This window comes from Saccopteryx bilineata, chromosome 9, assembly GCF_036850765.1.
Source record: "Saccopteryx bilineata isolate mSacBil1 chromosome 9, mSacBil1_pri_phased_curated, whole genome shotgun sequence".
NCBI lineage: Eukaryota > Metazoa > Chordata > Mammalia > Chiroptera > Emballonuridae > Saccopteryx > Saccopteryx bilineata.
The window spans coordinates 54,615,408-54,640,392 of NC_089498.1; the positions used below are offsets into that span (position 1 = coordinate 54,615,408).

The following is a 24,985-nucleotide window of genomic DNA, read 5'->3' on the forward strand; positions in this document are numbered from 1 at the left end:
ACCTATCTGCTTATAATTTTATATATACTATTTATATGTCTACAGAATACTAAATATTGGTAATACACGTGGCCCATCAAGATATACAAATATAAAGCAGTAGAGTAATAATAATCATGAATGCTTTATGTAATTCATGAGAATGGTAACAATTCAATAATAGTAACTAATATAAGACTTATTTGCAAAGAATACAAGTGGTAGTAGTTCATATAACAAATAAACTCCAAACATCCTTTTTATGCTGGCGCTATTATTATTGCAATTTAAAGAGTAGAAGCTAAAGTATCAAAGGCTAAACTATTTGTTCAAAGTCACATAGTATAAAAGTGGCAGAAAAGGGGGCACAAATAACTAATATGGCTCCTGAATCTATTGTTTTTAATTGAATTCAAAAAGGACTCTGCCACTTACAAACTTTGTGAATTTAGACTAAACATTTATCAATGTATTAATGCAAATTCTTCATGAAATTTGTCTTGAGTAAGAAATACTTTCAAAGTATTTTCTAGCTTTGATATTTAATGTCCTGTTATACAGCATAACTAAGAGAAATTGTCAGGAATATTTTCAATGTGAAGATTTTTTTTTTCATATTAAGACCAGTAAAAGGTTAACCTGGTTGAAGCTGTGACATTAGAGAGCATTTTGAGAAAGGGACTTGAGCATTAACATTTTGTGTATGACAGAATTCTTAAGCCAAACAGAACACATTGCTACAATGTGACTGTTAAAAAACTGATTTATAGACTATCAACTGAGGGAATAAGTTCAATGAGTATTTGGTGAGTCCCTTCTGTGTGCAAGTCATTGTTATAAACCCTGGAGGTTAAGATCCTTAAGAATTGTTGTCCTAAAAGAATTTATAGTTTAATAAGATGGACAGACATGTAGAGGCTAACCTTGATGCAAGGCACAGTAAAATGTATGAGAGATACAGTTGCTAGCTGGGTATGTGGGGATATGGGGAACAAGCCATTATAGGTACTTGTGACTTACTAGGAAAATAAAGGCTTTATTAAGAACTATTGGAGTCTTGCAAGAAAGACGGCGACAGAGTAGGCTAACATTCCAACTGCCACCTCCCAGGACCAAATTGGATTACAACTTAATTTAAGAACAATCATCTTCAAAAACCAACTTTGGACAAAACTAAGCGGAATCAATAATCAAGGATCATCAAAGAAGACACACCGAGACTGGTAGGAAGGGCTGAGATGCGTGAAGGGCTGCTGTGCTCCCAGGAGCGAACAGTGGCCTGGAGGGACTCTCATGGTGGAGTGGGTTGCCCTGAGAAGTGTGGGTAGAGCAGGCCCGGAGCCCCAGCCTAGAGCCCCAGAGCTTAGAAGAGGCGCCCAGACAGCATTTAGCTATGAAAAAAGCCAGGGTTCTCTCTGTGAGAAAGAGACACACCTCTTGAATGCAGATTCCATTTTAAAGGGCCTGTGCAGAACACCTTGTTCAAAGCCACTTACCCAAGGTTCTGGTGGGGGAGAGTGAGAGGATTGTAGTTTCAGGAAGAGAGTGTGTAAAGTTGGAAGCCCAGGGAAAGACACTGTGAGGGAGAAAAACTGGAACCCCTGTGCTGAGTTATACTCCAGTACTGCAGTCGCCATATTTCTTGGGTAGAGCAATCCCCACTGAGTGGCATCAGCCTGGGTTAAAGCAGCCACTCCACTCTCAGGAGTTCCTCCTACCCCAGACATGGCACTGGTTGTTCTGAGAGGCCACAAAGCAGGGGGTATGGGCATGGGCATGTCAGTCACTCAGTTTTCTGGTGTTGAGACCAAAGCTCCCCCACACTCTCTCCCAAGTCTGTGAAGCTTCCACCTCACCAGAGACTGAATTGAATCTGTCCAGAGAGCAGGCACACCACACCTCTGAGTTCTAGAGGCCACACCCACTGGACTTCTGGGGCCACATCTTACTGACGTTAGTGAAAAATGTCTGGACACACTGACACCTGGGGCATAGGGGCAGAGCCACATGCACTACCATTCATGATACCTGAATTGCCACAGGCTTTAGGTTCTAGCAGAGGCTTTTTCAGTGGCTGAGACTAACAAGCAACCAGGAGAGAGAGGCTGAAAGAGGAAGGACTCAGGGAAACTTGGTTGTTTGAGCAGAGTTTCCCCCAGGGCCATAGTGGGTAAAAGTCAACCTTGGAGTGCAGCTTGATATTTCCATGTACACCTGGGCCTAGCAGAGGTTTGCTTGTAGCTCCAAGAAGGTGGCTGAGGGCCAGTCACAGTCAGTGTCTTCCACTGGTCTGTGCTGGGATCCTGCCAGGGAGGCCCACGGCTGGCACATACAGAGGGGAGCTGCAGAAATCATCAGTTCAGGACCTAACAACCATTGTTAGAGTGGTATCCTAAGGAAAAGCAATTCACACTTGGCCCAGATGAGGAGAGTTCCACTCTGTGTGATGGCCAGCTGCAGAAATCATCGGTTCAGGACCTAACAACCATTGTTAGAATGGTATCCTAAGGAAAAGTAACTCACACTTGGCCCAGCTGAGGAGAGTTCCACTCTCTGTGATCAGCACCAGCACAGTGGTTCATGTGCATTGGATAGGGTGGAGCTTCACAGACAGACGGCCTAGGCACTGGATATTCTGTCCATCTAGGCTAGATTCCACAGGGGGAAGGAAGAGAGGCTTGGATAATGGACATTTAAAGTGTGGATCCCTGTGAGTATATTGTTGGATCTGGTCGAGGGGCTTAGCCACCATCAGGAGGGGCACAGACAGCCCAGGAGAGGACTCTCAGTCTTCCTCCCTGAGACCAGGGTCTCAGCAGCTAAAAGGACTTATGCAGAGGGGACTGTTGGCCACATTTGCTCTGAATCTGCTGCTCCACTTGTTGGGGAGAAACAAAACTTTAGTATCCAGCAGTGGCTGAAGGATCAAGCTCTGGAGTAGGGACTACATTCCCTGTACTGAGCTCCTGACCAAAAGACTCCTGAAGTAGGGGTCCCACAAATGTTTTCACAACCTCAATTGCCCTAAACCACCAAGTGTGCAACCTGTAGAGGTGTTGGTTGGGTGAGGCCAATCTGAGCCCACATTACAGTCTTACTACAGAAGACTTTGTGAATAGACCAGGCACCTGCAAGAGGAGGAGGAGAATCTGAAAAGTAGAGAAAAATCTTACAACGCATGGAGTTTTTATGAAGCTGTTGTCATCTCTATGCAGGAAAAAGCTGATCATTATACAAAGGTTGGCCCCTCCCACAGTATCCAGACACAGAAAATGCAGACACAAACAGTGAAAAGTGCAGTAGCTACAGACAGGTAGCTCCTGGTAGGTTATAAACAACAACTGACAACAACCCAAGAAGAACTAGAGCCAAACTAATGGTAGTGGGTTGCAGATAGCACCAGACCTAGACTAAACTACCTACATAAACAACATACACAAAGGTGGAGTATTCTAGCAGGCACCAGACATTGTGGAGAATAAATATACTCCACAGAACAGACATTTCACAGTGTGTAATACACATAATCAAGGGTGACCCCTAGAGCCAGCCAGCCAGCCTGAAGGGATAAACATACCCAGAAAAAGACCAACTGCATCTAATACTCACATACCACAAGAAGAAAAATAGTACCTTCAAAAAACATTCCTAGAACAAGGAAAACAAGTGGCCTGAAGGACAGTACCACTGAGCCCATCTTTCTCATAAAGACCATACAAAAATTTCAAAGTCAGACAGCACTACCTAATACACACAGACAAAATGAGCAGATAGAGAAATGCGACCGAAATGAATCAACAAGAAATATCACCAAAAAAAGAACTGAATGAAATGGAAGCGACCAAAATACCAGATGCAGAGTTTAAAACAATGATTTTTTAGGATGTGCAAGGATCTTACAGCAACAATGGATGGACATAATGAGCACCCAAATAAAGGATAGCAAACATCAAAAAGGACATTGAAATAATAAAAAAGAACCAGTCAGAAATGACAAATACATGATCAGAATTGAAGACTGCATAAGAAGAAATTAATAGCAGGCTGGATGAAGCAGAGGATCAAATCAGCAATTTAGAGAACAAGATAAAAGCACAGAAACAGAGCAGCAAAAAGAAAAAAGGCTCAAAAAGTCTGAGGAAACTCTAAGAGAGCTCTGTGACAACATAAAGAGAAACAACATTCACATTATAGGGGTTCTTGAAGGAGAAGAGAATGAGCAAGGAATAGAGAACCTGTTTGAAGAAATCATAGGTGAAAATTGCCCTAGATTGATGAAGGAAAAAGTCAAACAAGTTCAAGAAGCACAGAGAGTTTCGTTAAAGAGGAACCCAGAGGCCTACAGCAAGGCCCATCATAACTAAAGTGTCAAAGTGAAGAGACAAAGAAAGAATACTAAAAGCTGCAAGAAGAAAGAAGTTAATTACCAACAAAAGAGCCCCCATAAGGATGACATCTGACTTCTCAACAGAAACACTTGAGGACTGAAGGGATTGGCAAGAAATATACAAAGTGATGCAAAGGAAGAACCTATCACTCACACTTCTTTATCCAGCAAGGTTATTTTTTTAAATTGAAGGAGAAATAAAAAGCTTTGCTGACAAAAATATTCACAAATAATTCATTACAACTAAACCAGTATTGAAAAAAATGTTAAGGAACCTGCTGTAAAAAGAGCAAAAGAAAAAAATCTAGAATAAGAGGATTGTAGATTTAAAGAATAAAATGTCAATAAACAACTACATTTCAATATTAACCTTAAATGTAAATGGATTAAATGCTCCAATCAAAATACATAGGGTAGCTATATGGATAAAAAACCTGGACCCGTACATATGCTGGCTACAAGAGACCCACCTGAGAACAAAAGATACACATAGACTAAAAGTGAAGGGATGGGAAAAAATATTTCACACAAATGGTAATTAAAAAAAGCAGGGGTAGCAATACTTATATCTGAAAAAATCGACTTTAAAACAAAGGCTATATAGTAAGGGATAAAGAAAGTCACTACATAACGATAAAGGGAGCAATCCAACAGGAGGATATAATCATTGTAAATATCTATGTTCTTAATATAGGAGCACCTAAATATATACAGCAGATTTTGATGGACATAAAGGGTATCATCAACAGCAATACTATAATAGTAGGGGATTTCAATACCCCACTAACAGCAATGGTTACATTCTCCAGTCAGAAAATTAACAAAGAAATAGTGGCATTAAATGACACACTAGATCAACTGAATTTAATAAATATCTTCAGAACCTTTCTCCTCAAATCAGCAGAATATACATTCTTTTCAAGTGTTCATGGTACATTCTCTAGGATAGACCACATGCTAATACACAAAATGAGTGTCAATGAATTTAAGATGACTGAAATCATATTAAGCATCTTCTCAAATCACAATGGCATAAAATTAGAAATCAACTACAATAGAAAAATTAAAAAACATTCAAACTCTTGGAAACTAAATAGCATGTTATTAAATAATGAATGGGTTAAGAATGAGATCAAGAAAGGAATAAAAATTTACTTGAAACAAATGAAAATGAACATAAAACAAGACAATATTTATGAAGCATAAAAATCACGTGATAATATCAATAGATGCAGGAAAAGCATTTGATAAAATCCAGTACCCATTTATGATCAAATCTCTCAGCAAAGTGGTGATATAGGGAACATACCTAAATATGACAAAGGCCATCGATGACAAACACATGGAAAACATCATACCCAATGGGTAAAAATTAAAAGCAATCCCCGTAAGATCAGGAAACAGTCAGGGGTACCCCCTTTCACCACTCTTATTCACCATGGTTCTGGAAGTTCTAGCCACAGTAATTAGACAAGAAGAAGAAATAAAAGGCATCCAAATAGGAAAAGAAGAAGTAAAACTATCATTATTTCCTGATGACGATACTGTATATAGAAAACCCTAAAGTATCAGTCAGAAAACTACTAGATTTGATAAATGAATTCAGCAATATGGCAGGATATAAAATTAATATTCAGAAATTAGTGGCATTTTTATACACCAACAATACACTGTCTGAAAGGGAAATTAAGGAAACAATCTCCTTCACTATTGCAACAACAATAAAAATAAAGTATCTAGGAGTAAATTTAACCAAAGAGGTAAAGGTCTTGTACTCAGAAAATAAAACATTGATAAAAATAAATCAAGGAAGATACAAACAAGTGGAAGCATATACCGTGTTCATGGATAGGAAGAAGAAACATCATTAAAATGTATATATTACCCAAAACAACCTATAAATTCAATGCTATGTCCATTAAAATACCAATGACATACTTCAAAGATATAGAACAAATATTCCAAAAATTTATATGAAACCAAAAAGGAACATGAATAGCCTCAGCAATCTTGAAAATAAAGAATAAAGTGGGAGGTATCACACTTCCTGATATCAAGTTATACTCCAAGGCCATTGTACTCAAAAGAGCTTGGTACTGGCATAAGAACAGGCATATACTGACGGACACTTGGGCTGTTTCCATATCTTAGCTATTGTAAATAATGCTGCCATAAACATGGGAGTGCATTTCTTCTTTTGAATCATTGTTGTGGTGTTCTGGATATATTTCTAAAAGTGGGATGGCTGGGTCAAAAGGTAGTTCCATTTTTAATTTTTTGAGGAATCTCCATACTGTTTTTGACAGTGACTATGGTACATATACACCATGGTATACGATGGGGCCATGAAAAAGAAGGAAATCTTACCTTTTGCAACAACAGGAATGGACCTGGAAACTATTATGTTAAGTGAAATAAGCCAGGCAGAGAAAGAAAAATATCATATGACCTCACTCATTTGAGGAATCCAATGAACCATATAAACTGAGGATTGGAATAGAGACAGAGGCAGGACCCAAGGGTCCAGAGGGAAAGTGAACAGACAGAAAGTGGATGATAGGAAGGGATCAGAGAAGGGAAAGTGATTGGTGAAATTATACACACATAACACAACATTATAGAGAGCAGAAAAGCAAATTCTGGAGGGAAAGGTGGAGGGCGTTGTGGAAAGGGGTAAAGGGGCATGTTGTTAGAAACACGGGGGAAGGGAGATGTATTCAGGAGGACACTAGAATCTATATAAACTAAATAAATTAAAATAAAAAAATAACAGGCATACAGATCAATGGAACAGAACAGAGAACCCAGAAATTAACCCACGCCTTTATGGTCAATTGATATTTGACAAAGGAGTTTAAAGTATACAATGGAGTAAAGACAGTCACTTTAATAAATGGTGTTGGGAAAATTGGACTGGTACATGCAAAAAAAATTGTATCTAGACCATCAACTTATGCTATTCACAAAAATAAAATCAAAATCAAGAAAAGACTTAAATGTAAGTCATGAAACCATAAACATCTTGGAAGAAAACATAGGCAGTAAACTCTCAAATATCTCTTGTTGCAATATTTTTGCTGATTTATCTCCATGGGCAGGTGAAATAAAGGACGGGATGAACAAATGGGACTATATCAAACTAAAAAGCTTTGCATGAACAAAATGAATGATAACCCACACAAAGGGGGAACATATTCACCAATAGGTCTGATAAGGGATTAATAACTAAAATTTACAATGGAATTGCTTTTTGACCCAGCTATCCCACTTTAGGAATATACCCTAAGAATACCAAATCACTGATTCAAAAGAAGATATGCACCCTCATGTTTATTGCAGCATTGTTTTTAATAGCCAAGATCCAGAAATGGCCCAAGTGTCCGTCAGTGTACGGGTGAATCAAAAAGCAGTGGTACATATATACAATGGAATACTATGCGGTTGTGAAAAAGAAGGAAATCTTACCTTTTGTGACAGCATGGATGGACCTGGAGATTATTATGCTAAGTGAAATAAACCAGGCAGAGAAAGAAAAATTTCATATAATCTCACATATGTGTGAAATCTAATGAACAAAGTGAACTGAGGAACAAAATAGAGGCTGAGGCGGGGTCACATCAACCAAACAGACAGCAGTCAGAGGGAAGGGGGATCAGGGGGTTTGATCAAAGAAGGTAAAGGGATTAGTGGAACTATATATACATAACACAGAGATATAGATAACAGGACAGCAAATCTTGGAGGGAAGATAGGAGGGAGTTAGGGGGTGGGGGGAAAAGGGGATATAAAAAAGGACACAGGGGTGGGGGGTGAGGGAGTTATATTCAGTGGGACACTTGAACCCATGTAAACCCAATAAATTAAAAATTAATAAAAATTTTAAAAAATAAGATAAACAATAAAAAAAAGAACTTTGAGCTGCAATTTAAAGAATGAGAAATTGTACTTTGGATCAAACCTTAATACCTGAGAAAGATATCAATAAGTATATAATGGCAAGCATATTCCATACTAAAATAATACAAAACAAAACTGGCTACATGATCTCAGTTAATTACATAGAGGTATGTACCAGGAGATGAGACACAAATATTTAAACTATTATAGACTTTCTTAACTGCATGTATGGGGATCGGACACTTCCTTTGGTATATTTTACAGAAGAATGGGGACCAGTTCTGACTCCTGTTTCAGAATAATCATTTATAGCAGTGTGGTGATGTCAGAGTCTACTGTAGTCGCCTAATTAATTTATGGCAGTGCAAGTATGGAAAAGGAAATTATGACAGACAGACATGTTCTGAAATAGCAGTTTCAGGAACTGGACCATCATCTGGAATATATGCAGGTGCAGGAGAAAAATAAGAAACATGACTCTGAGGTTGCTAGCTGAAGTCTCTGTACCCTAAAATAACTGGGCCTTTTGCCATACAGAGGCCTCCAAAGAAAACAGGGTATGTGTGTTTGAGTCTCTGTGTGTTTTTGTATTAAGAGAAAAATAATAAATGGATTAATTATCTTGAAATATGTCCAGTTTCAAGTACCTGTCAAAATCCACATTGTCATGCCCAGTGGATACCTGTAATGTCAGCATAATATTCAGATCATAGTAGGCATTTTAACTTTGAAAGACACAGGCATTTTAACTTTGAAAGACACAAGAATAAATAGAAGTGATGGTTGAAAACTTAAGAATAAATGAAAAGAAAAGGAACTGTATATTGACTTTTGGAGCATGTCAATATTTAATTAGTAAGAACTGAAAAGGAAGCCAGAAACAAATTTCCTCAGTCACCACAGAGGTAAGGTGAGGACCAGGGAGGGTTTCCTTTAAAGGGTAAAGTTGAGTTTTTTGTTTGTTTTTTTTGTTTTGTTTTGTTTTTTCTGAAGTTGGAAACGGGGAGGCAGTCAGACTCCTGCATGCGCCCGACTGGGATCCACCTGGCATGCCCATCAGGGGGCGATGCTCTGCCCATCTGGAGCATTGCTCTGTTGCAACCAGAGCTATTCTCGCACCTGAGGCAGAGGCCATAGAGCCATCCTCAGAGCCCGGGCCATCTTTGCTCCAGTGGAGCCTTGGCTGAAGGAGGGGAAGAGAGAGACAGAGATGAGGGAGAGGGGGAGGAGTGGAGAAGCAGATGAGCTCTTCTCCTGTGTGCCCTGGCTGGGAATCGAACCCAGGACTCCTGCACGCCAGGCCGATGCTCTACCACTGAGCCAACCAGCCAGGGCCAAAGTTGAGTTTTAAATAGATTAGAACTGGGAAATGCTTTTGTGTTCGACAATTAAAGATAACCTTAATTAGATCTATAATTTTATGTGATTTTAGTGGTATGATGCTAATAAAGGACAGATTATATACCTAATAGAAACAGGTAATAAAATAATTAATGATAATAGATTGATGAATTCTAAATTTATCAATTAGTCTAAGAGCCTGAAAACATCAGAGTTGGGTCATCAAGTGCAATAGCGTTATGGAGGTTAATCTGAGAGGAGTGCTTAGACCAGGGCATGGAAATACTTATATGTTTATAGGCCTAAAGGAATCAGCAGACAGAATAGATTATTGTAGTAAAAAAAATATAGAAAAAAATAAAATAAGTAGTGGAGCACAGGAAAAAGTGAGGGGAAGATGTGGACTTCAAAGCGGGGAATAGGAGTAAGACGCATGATAGAAGAAAATAAGAATTGAAGAGCAGAACAAATGGAAAGAACTGAGATGATAATCAAAAGATTCAGTTCCATCTAGGACTCTATCTTAATAAATGAATAACTCCAATATTCCGAGGTACAAAATATTTTTGAGGTTTAAGCCAGTTGTTACCAAAACTAGCTGCATATTGGAGTTGCTTTGTTTAAATAAATAAAATCTTTCTAAGTGATTCTTGTATCTATACATGTCCACATCATTTAAATAAAAATATCTCAGGGAGGAGTACCACTATTGAAATTTTTAAAAGTTCCTTAGTTAGAACTGTAATGTTTAATTAGAATTAAGAACCATTAATTTAAAGGAATTGTGAAAGATTAGAAGTAACATCTATAAACTGGACAGTTAGTTACTGCCATTAAAATCTACATCTTCAAAATATATATTAAAATTGTATATCAAAATATATTTTTAGTATAGAGCATTTGGTTTTTCTTTTTTTAAAAAAATATTTATTTATTTATTTATTTTTATTTTTTCATTTTAGAGAGGAGAGAGAGAGAGAGAAGGGGGAGGAGCAGGAAGCATCAACTCCCATATGTGCCTTGACCAGGCAAGCCAGGGTTTTGAACCAGTAACCTCAGTGTTTCCAGGTTGACACTTTATCCACTGCACCACCACAGGTCAGAGAGAGCATTTGGTTTTTTAAGAAAACTAGCCATTTGTAAAATGAGACCTTAAGACAATAAAGCATACTATCCATTAGTGTCAACCTGTGAGATTTCACTGATTGTCTACAAACTGGTATTTCATGCAGCATAAGAAATGCTGCATAAATTAGGAGAAAAATTCCCATGTATCACAGCAATGCTTTCCTGAACACGAGATGTGCTAATAATCTGATTATACTTCATTTCCACTTATGAAAGATACCATATTTATTTTATGGCGTGTCTCTTCTAAGTGTGATTCATGAACCATATACATCAGACCTACTCTGTTTCTTTTTACAACAGTCAAGTAAGACAGAAATAAAGTTAGAACACTAATTTATACCTATATTCAACAAGGTCTTAGTTACTCACATATTTATGACTAGCCTATCTATTTACTGTAGAGCTATAACACAATAAGAACCTGGTGTACTCAAATAATTATTTACTTTTATCAGGCCAAGATGGTCTCATGGCTATACTGAAAATGATAGATAGAAATGATTTAATTATAATAGTTAAACTCTGTTATCTGATAATCTGTGTGGAAGAGAGTTCTCATTGTCATCTTTATTTCTAATATTTTACTTGTTTGACATCTGATTACTAACCAAAAATTTAACTAATTGATCTCCTTTGGGTTAATGAGGGAAAGACAAAGTTGATGAGAATTTAGGATTGAGAGGAGCACAAGAACTTAGTTTGTGACCCTTAAAGGGCATTTGAAGATCACAGTTCTGCGTAACTCTGTTTTGTTATGTCTCTCAATGAGAAATCTATATATATTCTATTATTTCAAGCTCCATATAGAATCTTTTATAGTCACACCACTCTTTTTCAACATATCAGAAATAGCTTTAAAAATACTAATTATAGAGGAAAAGATGGCAGCAAAGGAGGCAGACACACAGACACCCAGCTCTCACCACCAAACTGGAGTACAAATCAATTTAGGAAAAATCAGCATGAAAAACCAACTCTGAACTACAAGAACAGCTCTCAAAAACCAAGGAGCAAAGAAGAAGCCACAACAAACCTGGTAGAGAGTGCCTGAATCTCCCCTGCTTACAGGAACGGAGGGGGGGTGAGGCTGAGAGCCCAGAGGGGATCTCACACAAAGGAAAAGGGCAGAAACTACTGCTCACAGCCACTGGCCTGGTAACCAGAGAGCGAGATGCGTTGAAAAGACCAGCTTATCTCCCAAGTGGAAAGGACAGAGAGAGGGACAGACTGTGAGGGGCTAGGAATGCAGGAGACAAACTAAAAAAGGTGACTCATCCATGCTGCAGGCGGCCATAGCTGGGGGAGGGACTGAACCTTTCACAAAACAGAGCTGAGATGCTTCCAGATCAGAGATCTCTGGACATCTATCCAGCTCCAATCAGCGCAACAAGACACAGCTGAAAACAAGAAGTGGGGAGGAGGGGCAGTAACTCAGGTCTCCATGGAAATCTGAGATACACCTCCCCCTACTGAAGCTGAGAAAACACCCTGCCCCCAGAGAGATTAATTGGCTAAAGAGGCCTTCAGAGTCTCAGGATACACCCACCGCATTCCTGAATACAGTTTCAAGGAAGCCCCCTGCTGAGATCAGTAAAAAGACTATCACCTGTTAAGAAAACAAACAAATCAAGACTTCAAAGCTGCCCAAATCCGAAAGTAGATTACAGATAACAGCTAATACCAACCCAAGAAGACCTAGAAGTAACTGAAAACTGGAGGCAGACAACACCAAGCCTAGACTCAACCAACTCTACAAATAAAAAAACCCCAAAAGAGACAATGAGAAGACAAAGAAGTGCAATCTAAATGAAACCACAAGAGACACCTTCAAAAGATGAACTGAGTGATATGGAAATAATCAAACTTCCAGATGCGGAGTTCAAAATAATGATTTTAAGGATGCTTAGGGATCTTAGAACAACAATGGATGGTCATTATGAACACCTAAATAAAGAAATAGCAAGTATAAAAAAGAATCAGTCAGAGATGACAAATACAATATCAGAAATAAAGACCACAATGGAAGGAATTAAAAACAGGATAGATAGAGCTGAGGATCGAATCAGCGAGTTGGAGGACAACTGGAATGAAGGCATGAAAGCAGAGAAGAAAAGAGAAAAGAGACTCAAAAAGTCAGAGGAAACCCTTAGAGAGCTCTGTGACAACATGAAGAGAAATAACATCTGCATCATAGGGGTTCCTGAAGAAGAAGAAAAAGAACAAGGAATAGAGACTTTGTTCAATCATATTATAGCTGAAAACTTCCCTAAATTAATGCAAGAGAAACTCTCACAAGTCCAAGAAGCACAGAGGACTCCATTAAAGAGAAATCCAAAGAAACCTACGCCAAGACACATCATAATTAAAATACCAAAGCTAAGTGATAAAGAGAAAATATTAAAAGCTGCAAGAGAAAAAAAAGTTATCACCTACAAAGGAGCCCCCATAAGGATGACATCCAACTTCTCAACAGAAACACTTGAGGCCAGAAGGGAATGGCAAGAAATATTCAAAGTAATGCAGAACAAGAACCTACAACCAAGACTACTTTATCCATCAAGGCTATCGTTTAAAATCGAGGAGAAATAAAAAGCTTCTCAGACAAAAAACAACTCAAGGAATTCATTACAACCAAACCAATGCTGCAGGAAATGTTAAGGGGCCTGTTGTAAACAGATCAAAGTGGGAAAAGAATATAGCAAAAAAGGAATACACCTTTAAAGAAAAAAATGGCAATAAACAACTTCATATCAATAATAACCTTAAACGTAAATGGATTAAATGATCCAATCAAAAGACATAGGGTAGCTGCATGGATAAGAAAACAGGACCCATACATATGCTGTCTACAAGAGACACACCTTAGAACAAAAGATACACATAGATTGAAGGTAAAAAGATGGAAAAAAACATTTCATGCAAATGGAAATGAAAAAAAAAGCTGGGGTAGTAATACTTATATCAGACAAATTGGACTTTAAAACAAAGGATATAGTAAGAGATAAAGAAGGCCACTACATAATGATAAAGGGAGTAATCCAACAGGATGATATAACTATTATAAATATCTATGCACCTAATATAGGAGCACCCAAATATATAAAGCAGACTTTGATGGATTTAAAGGGCAAGATCAACAGCAATACTATAATAGTAGGGGATTTCAATACCCCACTAACATCACTAGATAGATCCTCAAGAAAGAAAATAAACAAAGAAACAGCAGACTTATTGGAAACACTAGATCAACTCGATTTCATAGATATCTTCAGAACCTTTCACCCTAAAGCAGCAGAATATACATTCTTTTCAAGTGCTCATGGTACATTCTCTAGGATAGACCACATGTTAGGGCACAAAAGTGCTCTCAACAATTTTAAGAAGACTGAAATCATATCAAGCACTTTCTCCGATCACAATGGCATGAAACTAGAAATGAACCACAACAGAAAAGCTCAAAAATTCTCAACCACATGGAAACTAAATAGCAGGTTGTTAAATAATAAATGGATTAAGAATGAGATTAAAGAAGAAATAAAAAAATTCCTAGAAACGAATGACAATGAGCATACAACAACTCAAAATTTATGGGACACAGCAAAAGCAGTACTGAGAGGGAAGTTCATAGCACTACAGGCACATTTTCAGAAGCTAGAAGAAGCTCAAATAAACAACTTAACCCTGCATCTAAAAGAATTAGAAAAAGAACAGCAAGTAAAGCCCAAATGTAGTAGAAGGAAGGAAATAATAAAGGTCAGAGCAGAAATAAATGACATAGAGTCTAAAGAAACAATACAGAGGATCAATAAAACTAAAAATACTAATTATAAAGCTTTATTTCTTTACATTAAAATTCTTTTAATTGGAAACATATTGACAGAAACTACAATGTATCTTCATAATCTGCACAGTTCAGAAAATATATATAAAAGAATTCTTAAAGGCAAAGCAAGATGGTTTTATAAAGAAATATAAAAAAGAAATTAACTTTTGTGGGCTTCAAATGCCAGAAATAAGATTTTGATCCACTAAAGCAAATATTTTTTTAGATAAGATTCTACCATATAATTGCTATTGTGTTTTTAGTTATAGTATCCAGTTCCCTGCTGGCTGTTTATCTGGATAAACTTACTTTTACTTTCAATTATGTTATTATAGAGATGAGAATCAGGTTTAATTAAAGGAATGATAATAAATTAATTGTCATTCTTAAAAAATAATAACTGTCATTCTTTTATCTATGTAATTATAATTTAGTTTCCTAGGAGAGAGGGCCTGAGTAAAGATAAATGAAGTTCTCTGAGTCAATCAATGACTAGAAATACAGTAGTCCCCTTTCATCTGAGAGGGATATGTTACAAGAACTCCAGTGAAACTCGGAGAGCATGAAACCTTAATCATTGTCTTCAGCTCTGCTGGAAATGTGACGGCAGCTTTTTCATTTTCAGTCACAGCTTCCCCAGTAATTTTTATATTTTTCAGTCCAATTCTATTCCTGAATCCATGTAACTATCACTTACTGGCAGAAAATATGTCATCTCTTGCTGAAGTTCTCAATAAGCACAATGTTTTCAGCCACAGCCTGTTGCCATTAATCGAAAAAGTGTTTTCTTTTCCTGTCTTCCATCCACAAATTTTATGCTTTTTCATCCTAGCTAAGTACTTATCACACACTGTATCCATAACTGTTGAAGTCTGAGGTGTGACAGCAAGACTATCAGGAATTTCTTTATCTTTCTTCACAATTTCACAGATAGATTTGTTCTTACCTAGATCTTAGCAATCACAGCATCCAACTTTTTTTCTTTCTTTATTAAGTGAAGAATTTTCACATAAAAGAAGCTTCTCATTGGCATATTCAAAATACTCATTTTTACTAAACTTATTTGGTTTACATTATTTAATAAGATTATATAGGTATAAAGGGTTGAAGCGTACAATTTAATAATACAGGGTCTGTATAGTGTATTGTGTATTCATAGCCCAAGTCAAGCCTCCTTCCGTTAGCATTTTTCCTCCCTTCACCCTCTTCTATCTGCCCCCACACAGCTTTCCCCATCACCACAGCGTTGTTTATGTTTATAACTTTTTTTTTTCTTAATCCTTTCACCAAATCACACTTGTGCTTTGGGGCCACTGTTAAGTAAAATAAGGGTTGAGCATAAACACTGTGTTGGTCTGATGACCCAGGTGACTAACAGGTGGGAAGCCTATAAACACAAATATGCTAAACACAAAGGTGATTTACTGCTGGGCAGGACACAGTGGGAAGGCACAAGATTTTATCAGGCTACTCAGGGTGAAGTTCAGTTTATAATAAATTATTTATTTCTAGAATTTTCTGTTTAATATTTCCTGACTGCCGTTGGCCTCATGTAGCTGAAACTATGGAAAGTTAAACTACAGGAAAGTGAGAACTACTGCAAAAGCCAATGTATTAACATCTTCTCATTCATTCATATCTACGTGCCTGTAAGTCTTTCTTTGTCCTCAAATAAACATTTATCAAGCATCTACTATATGCCAGGCATTATGGATACATGATTACCTACGAATTGCTCATAGAAGTTCAGATCTAGAAGAGCTGAGCAGTATCGTAGTAATCTCTATTTTTAAACAGCTTGCTAGAAAATTCTGATGTACTACCAGTTTGAGAAGTGCTTGAGTCACCTGGCCTGACCAGGTGGTGGTGCAGTGGAGAGAGCATCGGATTGGAATGCAGAGGACACAGGTTCAAAACCCTGAGGTCACCAGCTTGAGCACAGGCTCATCTGGTTTGAGCACAGCTCACCAGCTGGAACCCAAGGTTGTTGGCTTGAGCAAGGGGTCACTCGCTCTGCTGGAGCCCCTTCCCCATCAAGGCACATATGAGCAAGCAATGAACAACTAAAGTGCTGCAACAAAGAATTGATGCTTCTCATCTCTCTCTTCCTGTCTGTCCCTATCTGTCCCTCTCTGTCTCTCTTTCTGTTTGTCACAAAAAAAGTGCTAGAGTCACCTGTTCTCCAGATTTCTAAAACTCCTCAAGAAAAATATTATTATTACTTCTTTATAATTAATATTCATAATACTCAAGATACAAGAAAAGATTATAACATTATTTATTTAAATGTAATTAGTACAGTTAATAATAAAAATAAGACAATTTAAGAATATTTTGCCAGATATCTGTATTTTTAAAGATATCATTTGTGATGTAATCTTAATCTTTCTTGCTAAAATCAATGATTCCATTGTAAGTCCAAGTAATCAGTGTCTAATAATATTTTCTGCCAATTTATTAATGCAGTCCTTTGTATTTATCACCAAAAGAAATAACCATGTCTAAAATAACCTGATACAATCTGAAGTGTTAAACTATATATCTAATGTTTGAAACTTTAATATATTAAATATATTCTTTAAATTAATTAATTAAATATATCAATGTACTAAATTTTTAAACTTAAAATATAAGCAGGTCAAATGGCTATGTTCGAATCTAATATGTAGTTAATTCTATTTTAAATGCATACAGGTACATTTTTATATAAAAATAAGCATGTATTTAAAGGTCTTTAAGATGCATTATACTTTATAGTAGTCTGAAATTCATTTCCACTTCTTAAGCAATTTCTTGACCAATGTATTCTGTGATGACCATGAACATAACTATTTAGAATATAACTTTATATTGCATTGGTAGTTACCTGTATGACACTATCCCCAGGGTTCATGTCTGAATAAACGAAGACATCATAGGATATTTCAGGGAAGGTTGGAGTGTTATCATTTGCATCCATCACTCGAATATTGACAACAACTGGCATGCTCTCTTGAACACCATCAAAGGCTGTAATCTTTGGGCATAGAAAAATAGAGTAAATACAGAAGTTGTGCAAACATAAGCAGTACAGAATTCACTCTTACATTTTGTATTCTATATGTAATTTATACCCTTAAAAGGTTTCTAATATATACTGTCAAGAAAGAAAGTAATAAAAATATAATAGAATATATCAGTGGTTTTTTAACATTTTTATACTTGGAGACTGGTGAAAACAGAATTATTTCAGGGACCAATGAGGCCAAAATCATCGTGAGCATAAACAAATTCAACTAAGATCATTTGGTCTATAATCTTCATACAACATCAGGATGGATAACTCTTTCCCAGACTAGCCAGAAATTTCTAACAGACTGTTTGCATACTGGTGGTTGAAAAAGATTGGTATATATAATATAATCAAAGTGTTTTAATGTGTTAAGAAGCATTTATAAAGAATTCAGTTTTATTTTTAATGTATTCAATTTCAAGCATCTTTTAAATAAGCAGATATGTAAAATGTTGAAGTGAGCTGATAACATTAATAACATTGTTGATTCTTAGGAGTTAACGAGTATTTAATTTTTAAAAAAAATAATAGGAAAATATTCTCTACTTTTAAATTTTTGTACACAATTTAATAGTTGCTTTTACACCTAAAATGCTAATCAGTCAAGAAAGTGGGTGCCCCAGACATATAATATCTCTTCATAAAATGTCAGTTTTTATAGGACTCATTGGCTGTAGTTAATAGTAATAATTTAATCACATATTAACACTTTAAGAAGGTTTGGCAAAAGAAAATCAGTGATGCAACACAATGCTCTTTGTTTTGAATGACTTTCTGAAATCTGGTCTTCGGCAAAGTTTTAACTGTCAGTTTGGGTTCTCTGGAAGCTCTGGTGTAAGGTCTTCTGCTGTGTACCCTTCTCCAGAAGAACTGCTGTGTAAGTCCTCAAACCAGTACTTTTCTATTAGGTCATATTGACAAATCTAGTTCAGGAATTTGGATTCACAACTTTATTCATCTTTCTTTTTTTTTCTTGATTAACTTAACCTAAGATTTCTCCATCTCAGCACTGATATTTTTGAGCCAGATAATTCTTTGTTGGAGGGGAAACGGAGCTGTCCTGTGTGTTGTAAGATTATTATAAGATAATAAGCTGCATTTTTTGTCTATCCATCAGATGCCAATAGCACTTCCTTACAGTAGTGACAACCAGAAGTGTATCCAGACATTGATAAATGTCCCTGGGGGAGGAAAAAAGATGGGGTGGGGAGGGGGTACAAGAATCATCCCCAACTGAGAACCACTGGCCTAACTCAATGACAAAATTAAAAATGCAATAACAAAAAATAAATAAAATAAAGTTTAGGAAATAATTCTTTACATTGTAGATTCTAGTTTATATTATCTCAGTTTAGTCAATTGTGGGTCTATGGGGAATGAAATTCTCATATTTTTGTCTTAACTCAAAAATTAATTTTTTTGGAAAGAATGGTCACATAACTAAACAAATTTATGAACAGAAAGAGAAGCTATCACTCTGAAGAGCATATTATTGATATTCTCTGGTATAAATATTATACTTCTTCCTTTCAAATAATTGAAATTTTAGTTTTAAACAGACATCGCCTTCTGTTACATGCATATATACTGTACACAAAAATCTTTTTACCGAAAAGATGTAAGTATCCTGTTCTTCCCTGTCCACAGGTTGAAGTAAGGTGAGGAAGCGAGTAATTCCAGTCTGCGTGACGGTGAACACGGAGGTGTAATCATTCAGAAAAAGGTGAAGCTCTGGGTCTTTCGACTTTAAAAAAAAGAGAGCCATTATTTAAAATCTTTAATAATTGAAACAACTATTAATTCATTACCTGGAAAGTAACTTTTTTTTTTTTTTCATTTTTCTGAAGCTGGAAACAGGGAGAGACAGTCAGACAGACTCCCGCATGCGCCCCACTGGGATCCACCAGGGACGCCCACCATGGGGCGACGCTCTGCCCACCAGGGGGCGATGCTCTGCCCATCCTGGGCGTCGCCATGTTGCGACCAGAGCCACTCTAGCGCCTGAGGCAGAGGCCACAAAGCCATCCCCAGCGCCCGGGCCATCTTTGCTCCAATGGAGCCTTGGCTGCGGGAGGGGAAGAGAGAGACAGAGAGGAAAGTGCGGCAGAGGGGTGGAGAAGCAAATGGGCGCTTCTCCTGTGTGCCCTGGCCGGGAATCGAACCTGGATCCTCCGCACGCTAGGCCGACGCTCTACCGCTGAGCCAACTGGCCAGGGCTGGAAAGTAACTTTTAAAGTTTATTACACAATATGCACAACTGTATTAAAAAATTTTAAAGAAAAAAGAGATTTTCCTAAATATTTACACATAATTAAGCTGAACTATCCAAAAGACAATGACTCAAATTGTACTAAACAAACTAATAAAATAAGTACTAGTGAAATTAATGTGAATAAAGGAAAAATAGTAAGAAAAAGAATAAATAGAATTCAATCCAATAAAATGTATTCTTTTTGCTTATTTAATATCAATATTTCTAGAACTTTACTTGGCTCAAAAAATAAGAAAAAAAGAAAAAAAAGAAATTGATTTAGTGAGTTTTAGTTGTAGAATTTGAAGCAGAGTTTTAGCTGTAATAATATGCACATATGCATATTACTATACTATTCCCACATTTAATGTAAAATAAAAATAAAGTTAATTATGTATAATTTATTACCTACAAATATCATGCTTGTACTTTTCTATTTTAATGTAAAAATTCTCCAAGAGGAAATATTTAGTTTAATTAAACTATTTCAGAGGACTAGATTGAAAATATATGAAATAGCACAACAACAACAAAAAGACAAAAACAAAATAAAAAGATAGCTAACCAAATGAGAAATGATATTTGCAAACAACAGCTTCAAGAAGGGGTTAATAGGCCCTGGCTTGTTGGCTCGGTGGTAGAGCGTCGGCCTGGCGTGCAGGAGTCCCAGGTTCGATTCCCGGCCAGGGCACACGGGAGAGGCGCCCATCTGCTTCTCCATCCCCCCCCCCTCCTTCCTCTCTGTCTCTCTCTTCCCCTCCCGCAGCCGGGGCTCCATTGGAGCAAAAGATGGCCTGGGCGCTGGGGATGGCTCCTTGGTCTCTGTTCCAGGTGCTAGAGTGGCTCTGGTCACGACTGAGCGACGCTCCAGATGGGCAGAGTATCGCCCCCTGGTGGGTGTGCCGGGTGGATCCCGGTCGGGCGCATGCGGGAGTCTGTCTGACTGCCTCCCCGTTTCCAGCTTCAGAAAAATAAAAAAAAATAAAAAAAGAAGGGGTTAATATCCAAAATATGTAAAGAACTCATAAAACTCAGCACCCAATAAGAAATAATCCAACTAAATTGAGGAGAGGACCTGAACAGATACCTTTTCCATGAAGACATACAAACAGATACAGAAAAAGATGCTTATCTTCATTTGCTGTTAGAGAACTGCAAATCAAGACTACAACGAGATAAAACCTCACATTTTTTAGATTGACTATTATCCTCAAGACAGGTAATAACAAATGTTGGAGAGATTGTGGAGAAAAGCAACCCTTATTCACTGCTGGTGAAAATTTAAACTGGTACTGCCACTATGAAAAACTGTATAGCTTGTTCCTCAAAAAATTAATATATAGTTGCCATGTGCTCAGCGATCCTTCTACTTGGTATCTACCCTAATAACTTGAAAACATTTGTTTGCAAAGACATATGTGCTCCCATGTTTATCACAGCCTTATTCACAGTGGCCAAGACATGAAAACTATCGAAGTGTCCCTCAGTAGAGGGTTGGATAAAGAAGATGTGGTACATATATACAATGTAATACTCTTCAGAAATGATGACATACTGCCATTTGGGACAGCATGGACTTGAGATTATTGTGTTAAGTAAAATAAGTCTGTCAGAAAAAAGGTAAGGACAATATGATTTCACTCATCTATGGGATATAAAATTGATATTCACAGACATAGACAAAAGTGCGGTGCTTTTGGGAAGTGGGATTAGGGTCATGGGGATAAAGAGGGCCAAATATAGGGTGACAGAAAGAGGTTTGGCTCTGGGTGGTGGGCACACAATGCAATGATGTATACCTGAAAACTGTGTGATCTTATGGACCAATGTCACCCCATTAAATTTAATTTCTAAATAAAACATATTTTCTATACAGAAATGACAAGTGAAATACATACCATTACATTAAAAAGTGGGAAAATTTTAATCTATAATATATTTTATATATTAAATTTCAATATATATTTATTTGTAATAACTTTGAAATAAATAGTTTTATTTGAGCCTGACACAAAATATATATTCATAATATCTCATTATGAGCTGTTAGATATAGCATGGTAGCTTCTATGTTCATGTTTTTGATAAGATCAGTGTGCTACATTCATCTTGGAATAATAAAATATTAATACTACAGAAAATTTCCATCAGTCTAGTTGGATAATAATCAAAGTTATTAAGAGCTGTAAAAAGTCAAGTAGATTTACACTAATATTTACAAATAGGCTCTTCAGTTTTTATTTCAACACATGACTTAAATTGCTTAGCGTGGCTAGAATGTGATGTTTGCTGAGTGGTAGAGCATCCACTGGACATATGGATGTCCAGGATTCGATTCCACCTGCTTCTCCACCTTTCCCCTCTCACTTCTATCTCTGTCTCTCTCTCTTCCCCTCCTGTATCCATGGCTCAATTGGAGAGAGTTGGCCCCAGGAGCTGAGAATGGCTCTATGGCCTCCACCTCAGGTGCCAAGAAGAGCTTGGTTGCTGAGCAATGGAGCAATGCCTGAGATGGGCAGAGCATTGACCCTTAGTGGGCTTGCCGGGTGGATCCCGGTCAGGGTGCATGCAGGAGTCTATCTCTGCCTTCCCTCTTTTGACTGAATTAAAAAAAAAGAAAATGTTAGCTAATAGAAGATTATTTCAAAAACAAAATTATATAATATTTACAAATAAATATATATCAAATCACATATTGAGGATTCTTATTTTGTTATATTTTAGTCAATTAAATACATTTTAATTAGTTTAAATGATCAAAGCTATTAGTTATCATGCAGTTTAAATTAATAAAAACTAAATAAAAATGAGTTCCATTCCTTAGGGTTTACCCTTGGTTTTATGTACTCATTAGGTTTTAAAATGTATAGGTATTTTTTGTTCTCTGCGTGTACAACAGTCAGCCAATGAGCACATATTTGTTTACTCATTCCTATACACTATTAGTAATCCAAGCTGAGCAAGTTTTAACTCGCTCACCAAATACTCTCTTCTTTCCCTTTATTCAAATCCTTAGTCATTCTCTACTTTATGACTAATGCCAATTTATTTTCTATTTATTTCAATTTATTTTCTATTTATTTCAATTTCTTTTCTTCCATTCAACTATATACTTGTTGGTAAATTTGTTAAATATATTCATTCATATACTCACCACGTTTTAAGCTTTTTTTTTTTTTTTTTTTACAGAGACAGAAAGAGAGTCAGGGAGAGGGATAGATAGGGACAGAAAGACAGAAATGGAGAGAGGTGAGAAGCATCAATCATCAATTTTTCGTCAGGACACCTTAGTTGTTCATTGATTGCTTTCTCATATGTGCCTTGACTGTGGGGCTACAGCAGAGCGAGTAATCCCTTGCTCAAGCCAGTGACCTTGGATCCAAACTGGTGAGCTTTGCTCAAACCAGATGACCCCTCGCTCAAGCTAGCGACTTCGGGGTCTCAAACCTGGGTCCTCCGTATCCCAGTCCAATGCTCTATCCACTGCACCACCACCTGGTCAGGCTTTAAGCATTTTTTTTAATGTCAGGTGTTATGATAATGCAATATAGCCATGAGTGTTGAGTTGTGAACCAATGTTTATATACATGACTGTAGTCTAATATGGTATGTGAAAACACCATTTATTTTACCAATTTATGAAAGCCACAGATTTTCATTCTCAAATGTTTCCCATTTGAAGATAATATAAGCACAAAGGACTGAATAAGCAGATTCTTTCACAACTGACTATTGTAATTTAATTGTTTCTATTTCTTGAATTATTTTACAACGACTAGCTAGAGACCAAATAGCATTTCCCAGAATTAGTTTGTTTTATGTAAAGGAGACAGCATAATACATAAAGCTAGTATTGTACATGGCAATATTTAGTTCTGCATAGTTAATCTGCACAGATAATTAATATTTGGTTTAAGGATAGCTTTTTAAGTTTATGAATATTTAAAATAGCTAGCTTTTTTATCTATTCATTCCATACATAGATGCTATTGGTGAATATCTCTGCATTTCTTTAAGTATAAAAATTTAAGAAGGCAGATTGGAAAATGTTCAAGCAATTATCACTCATTTTTAATATTTTTGATTTATTTGTAAGGATAATACTAGTTTCAGGTATTATATATTTGAGTGTAAATAGACAGATAATGCTTTGGCTTAATATTCTGATAGGGACCATAAATGTTAGGTAGTCTTGTGTCTATAAATTTATTTAAAATAAATGCTAATATTCTAAATCAATATGTTCACAGAAGGCTGATATAAGGTAATAGTATTTTACATACAGTATATACCATAAGTATGACATAATACTTCATTGGTTTGTGTATTATTTTCCAGAAAGGAAAATAAACTCATATTCACTCACAGCACAAAAAGTATAAATTCAAAAGAAAACACATCTACAAATGCAAAGACAGTCAAATATATGAATTGCAAATTTGAAATCTCATCATACACAGTTGAAGAAATTCATTTAAATATGAAGTCTACTGCATTTGAAATCAGTTTTCATTCTCCAATGGACATCAATATATATCACACACACACAAGATTATATGCATCCTCATATATGCACATACAACACAGAAATGTATATATATGCACATATATACATATGCATACTTATTTGTACACAAATTATAAAGCATAATACAAAAATAACTAAAAGTTAATCTTATTGGCCAATTTGCCTTAGTTGATAATAATTATCTGAAGTATCTTGTTCAAAAGGGTTCAACCCCATGCTTAGATGGTTTCAGAAAAAATTCAGTGATGTATTATCAATGTTTTTCATATAGTAATTTTCAATAATTAAATTATCTTTAAGTTATATGCAATTTGGATTCCACATAATTTTATATTATACCCAATAACATAATGTAAATTATTTAATTTATATCCTATTACATATATACTTAACGTAGTTATAGATGTCTTTATAGGTGATAATTGCCTACTTGTTTTAGTAGAACAGATAAGAACAAGAAATGAAACCACAGCAATTAAGAAAAAACACAAAATCAACACCTAGTACCTACAGGAACTCCACCAGGTGGAACCTATGTGCAAATTAAACATGAAATAAGCAACATAAATATAAATGACCACAGACATAAACATGGC

The 24,985-nt window shown here is 36.4% G+C and overlaps 1 protein-coding gene across 1 annotated transcript in view; it reads right to left on the reverse strand.

Annotated features, from left to right (window-relative positions):
- The window catches only part of PCDH15 (protocadherin related 15), a 1,080,236-nt gene that overhangs the window by 373,342 nt on the left and 681,909 nt on the right, over positions 1–24,985 (reverse strand). Inside the window, exons 12-13 of the mRNA XM_066242956.1 lie at positions 19,220–19,354; positions 17,425–17,574 (exon numbers count right to left, since the gene is read on the reverse strand). Coding sequence (XP_066099053.1) covers positions 17,425–17,574; positions 19,220–19,354 — 285 coding nt within the window. The remainder of the gene's footprint in view (positions 1–17,424; positions 17,575–19,219; positions 19,355–24,985) is intronic.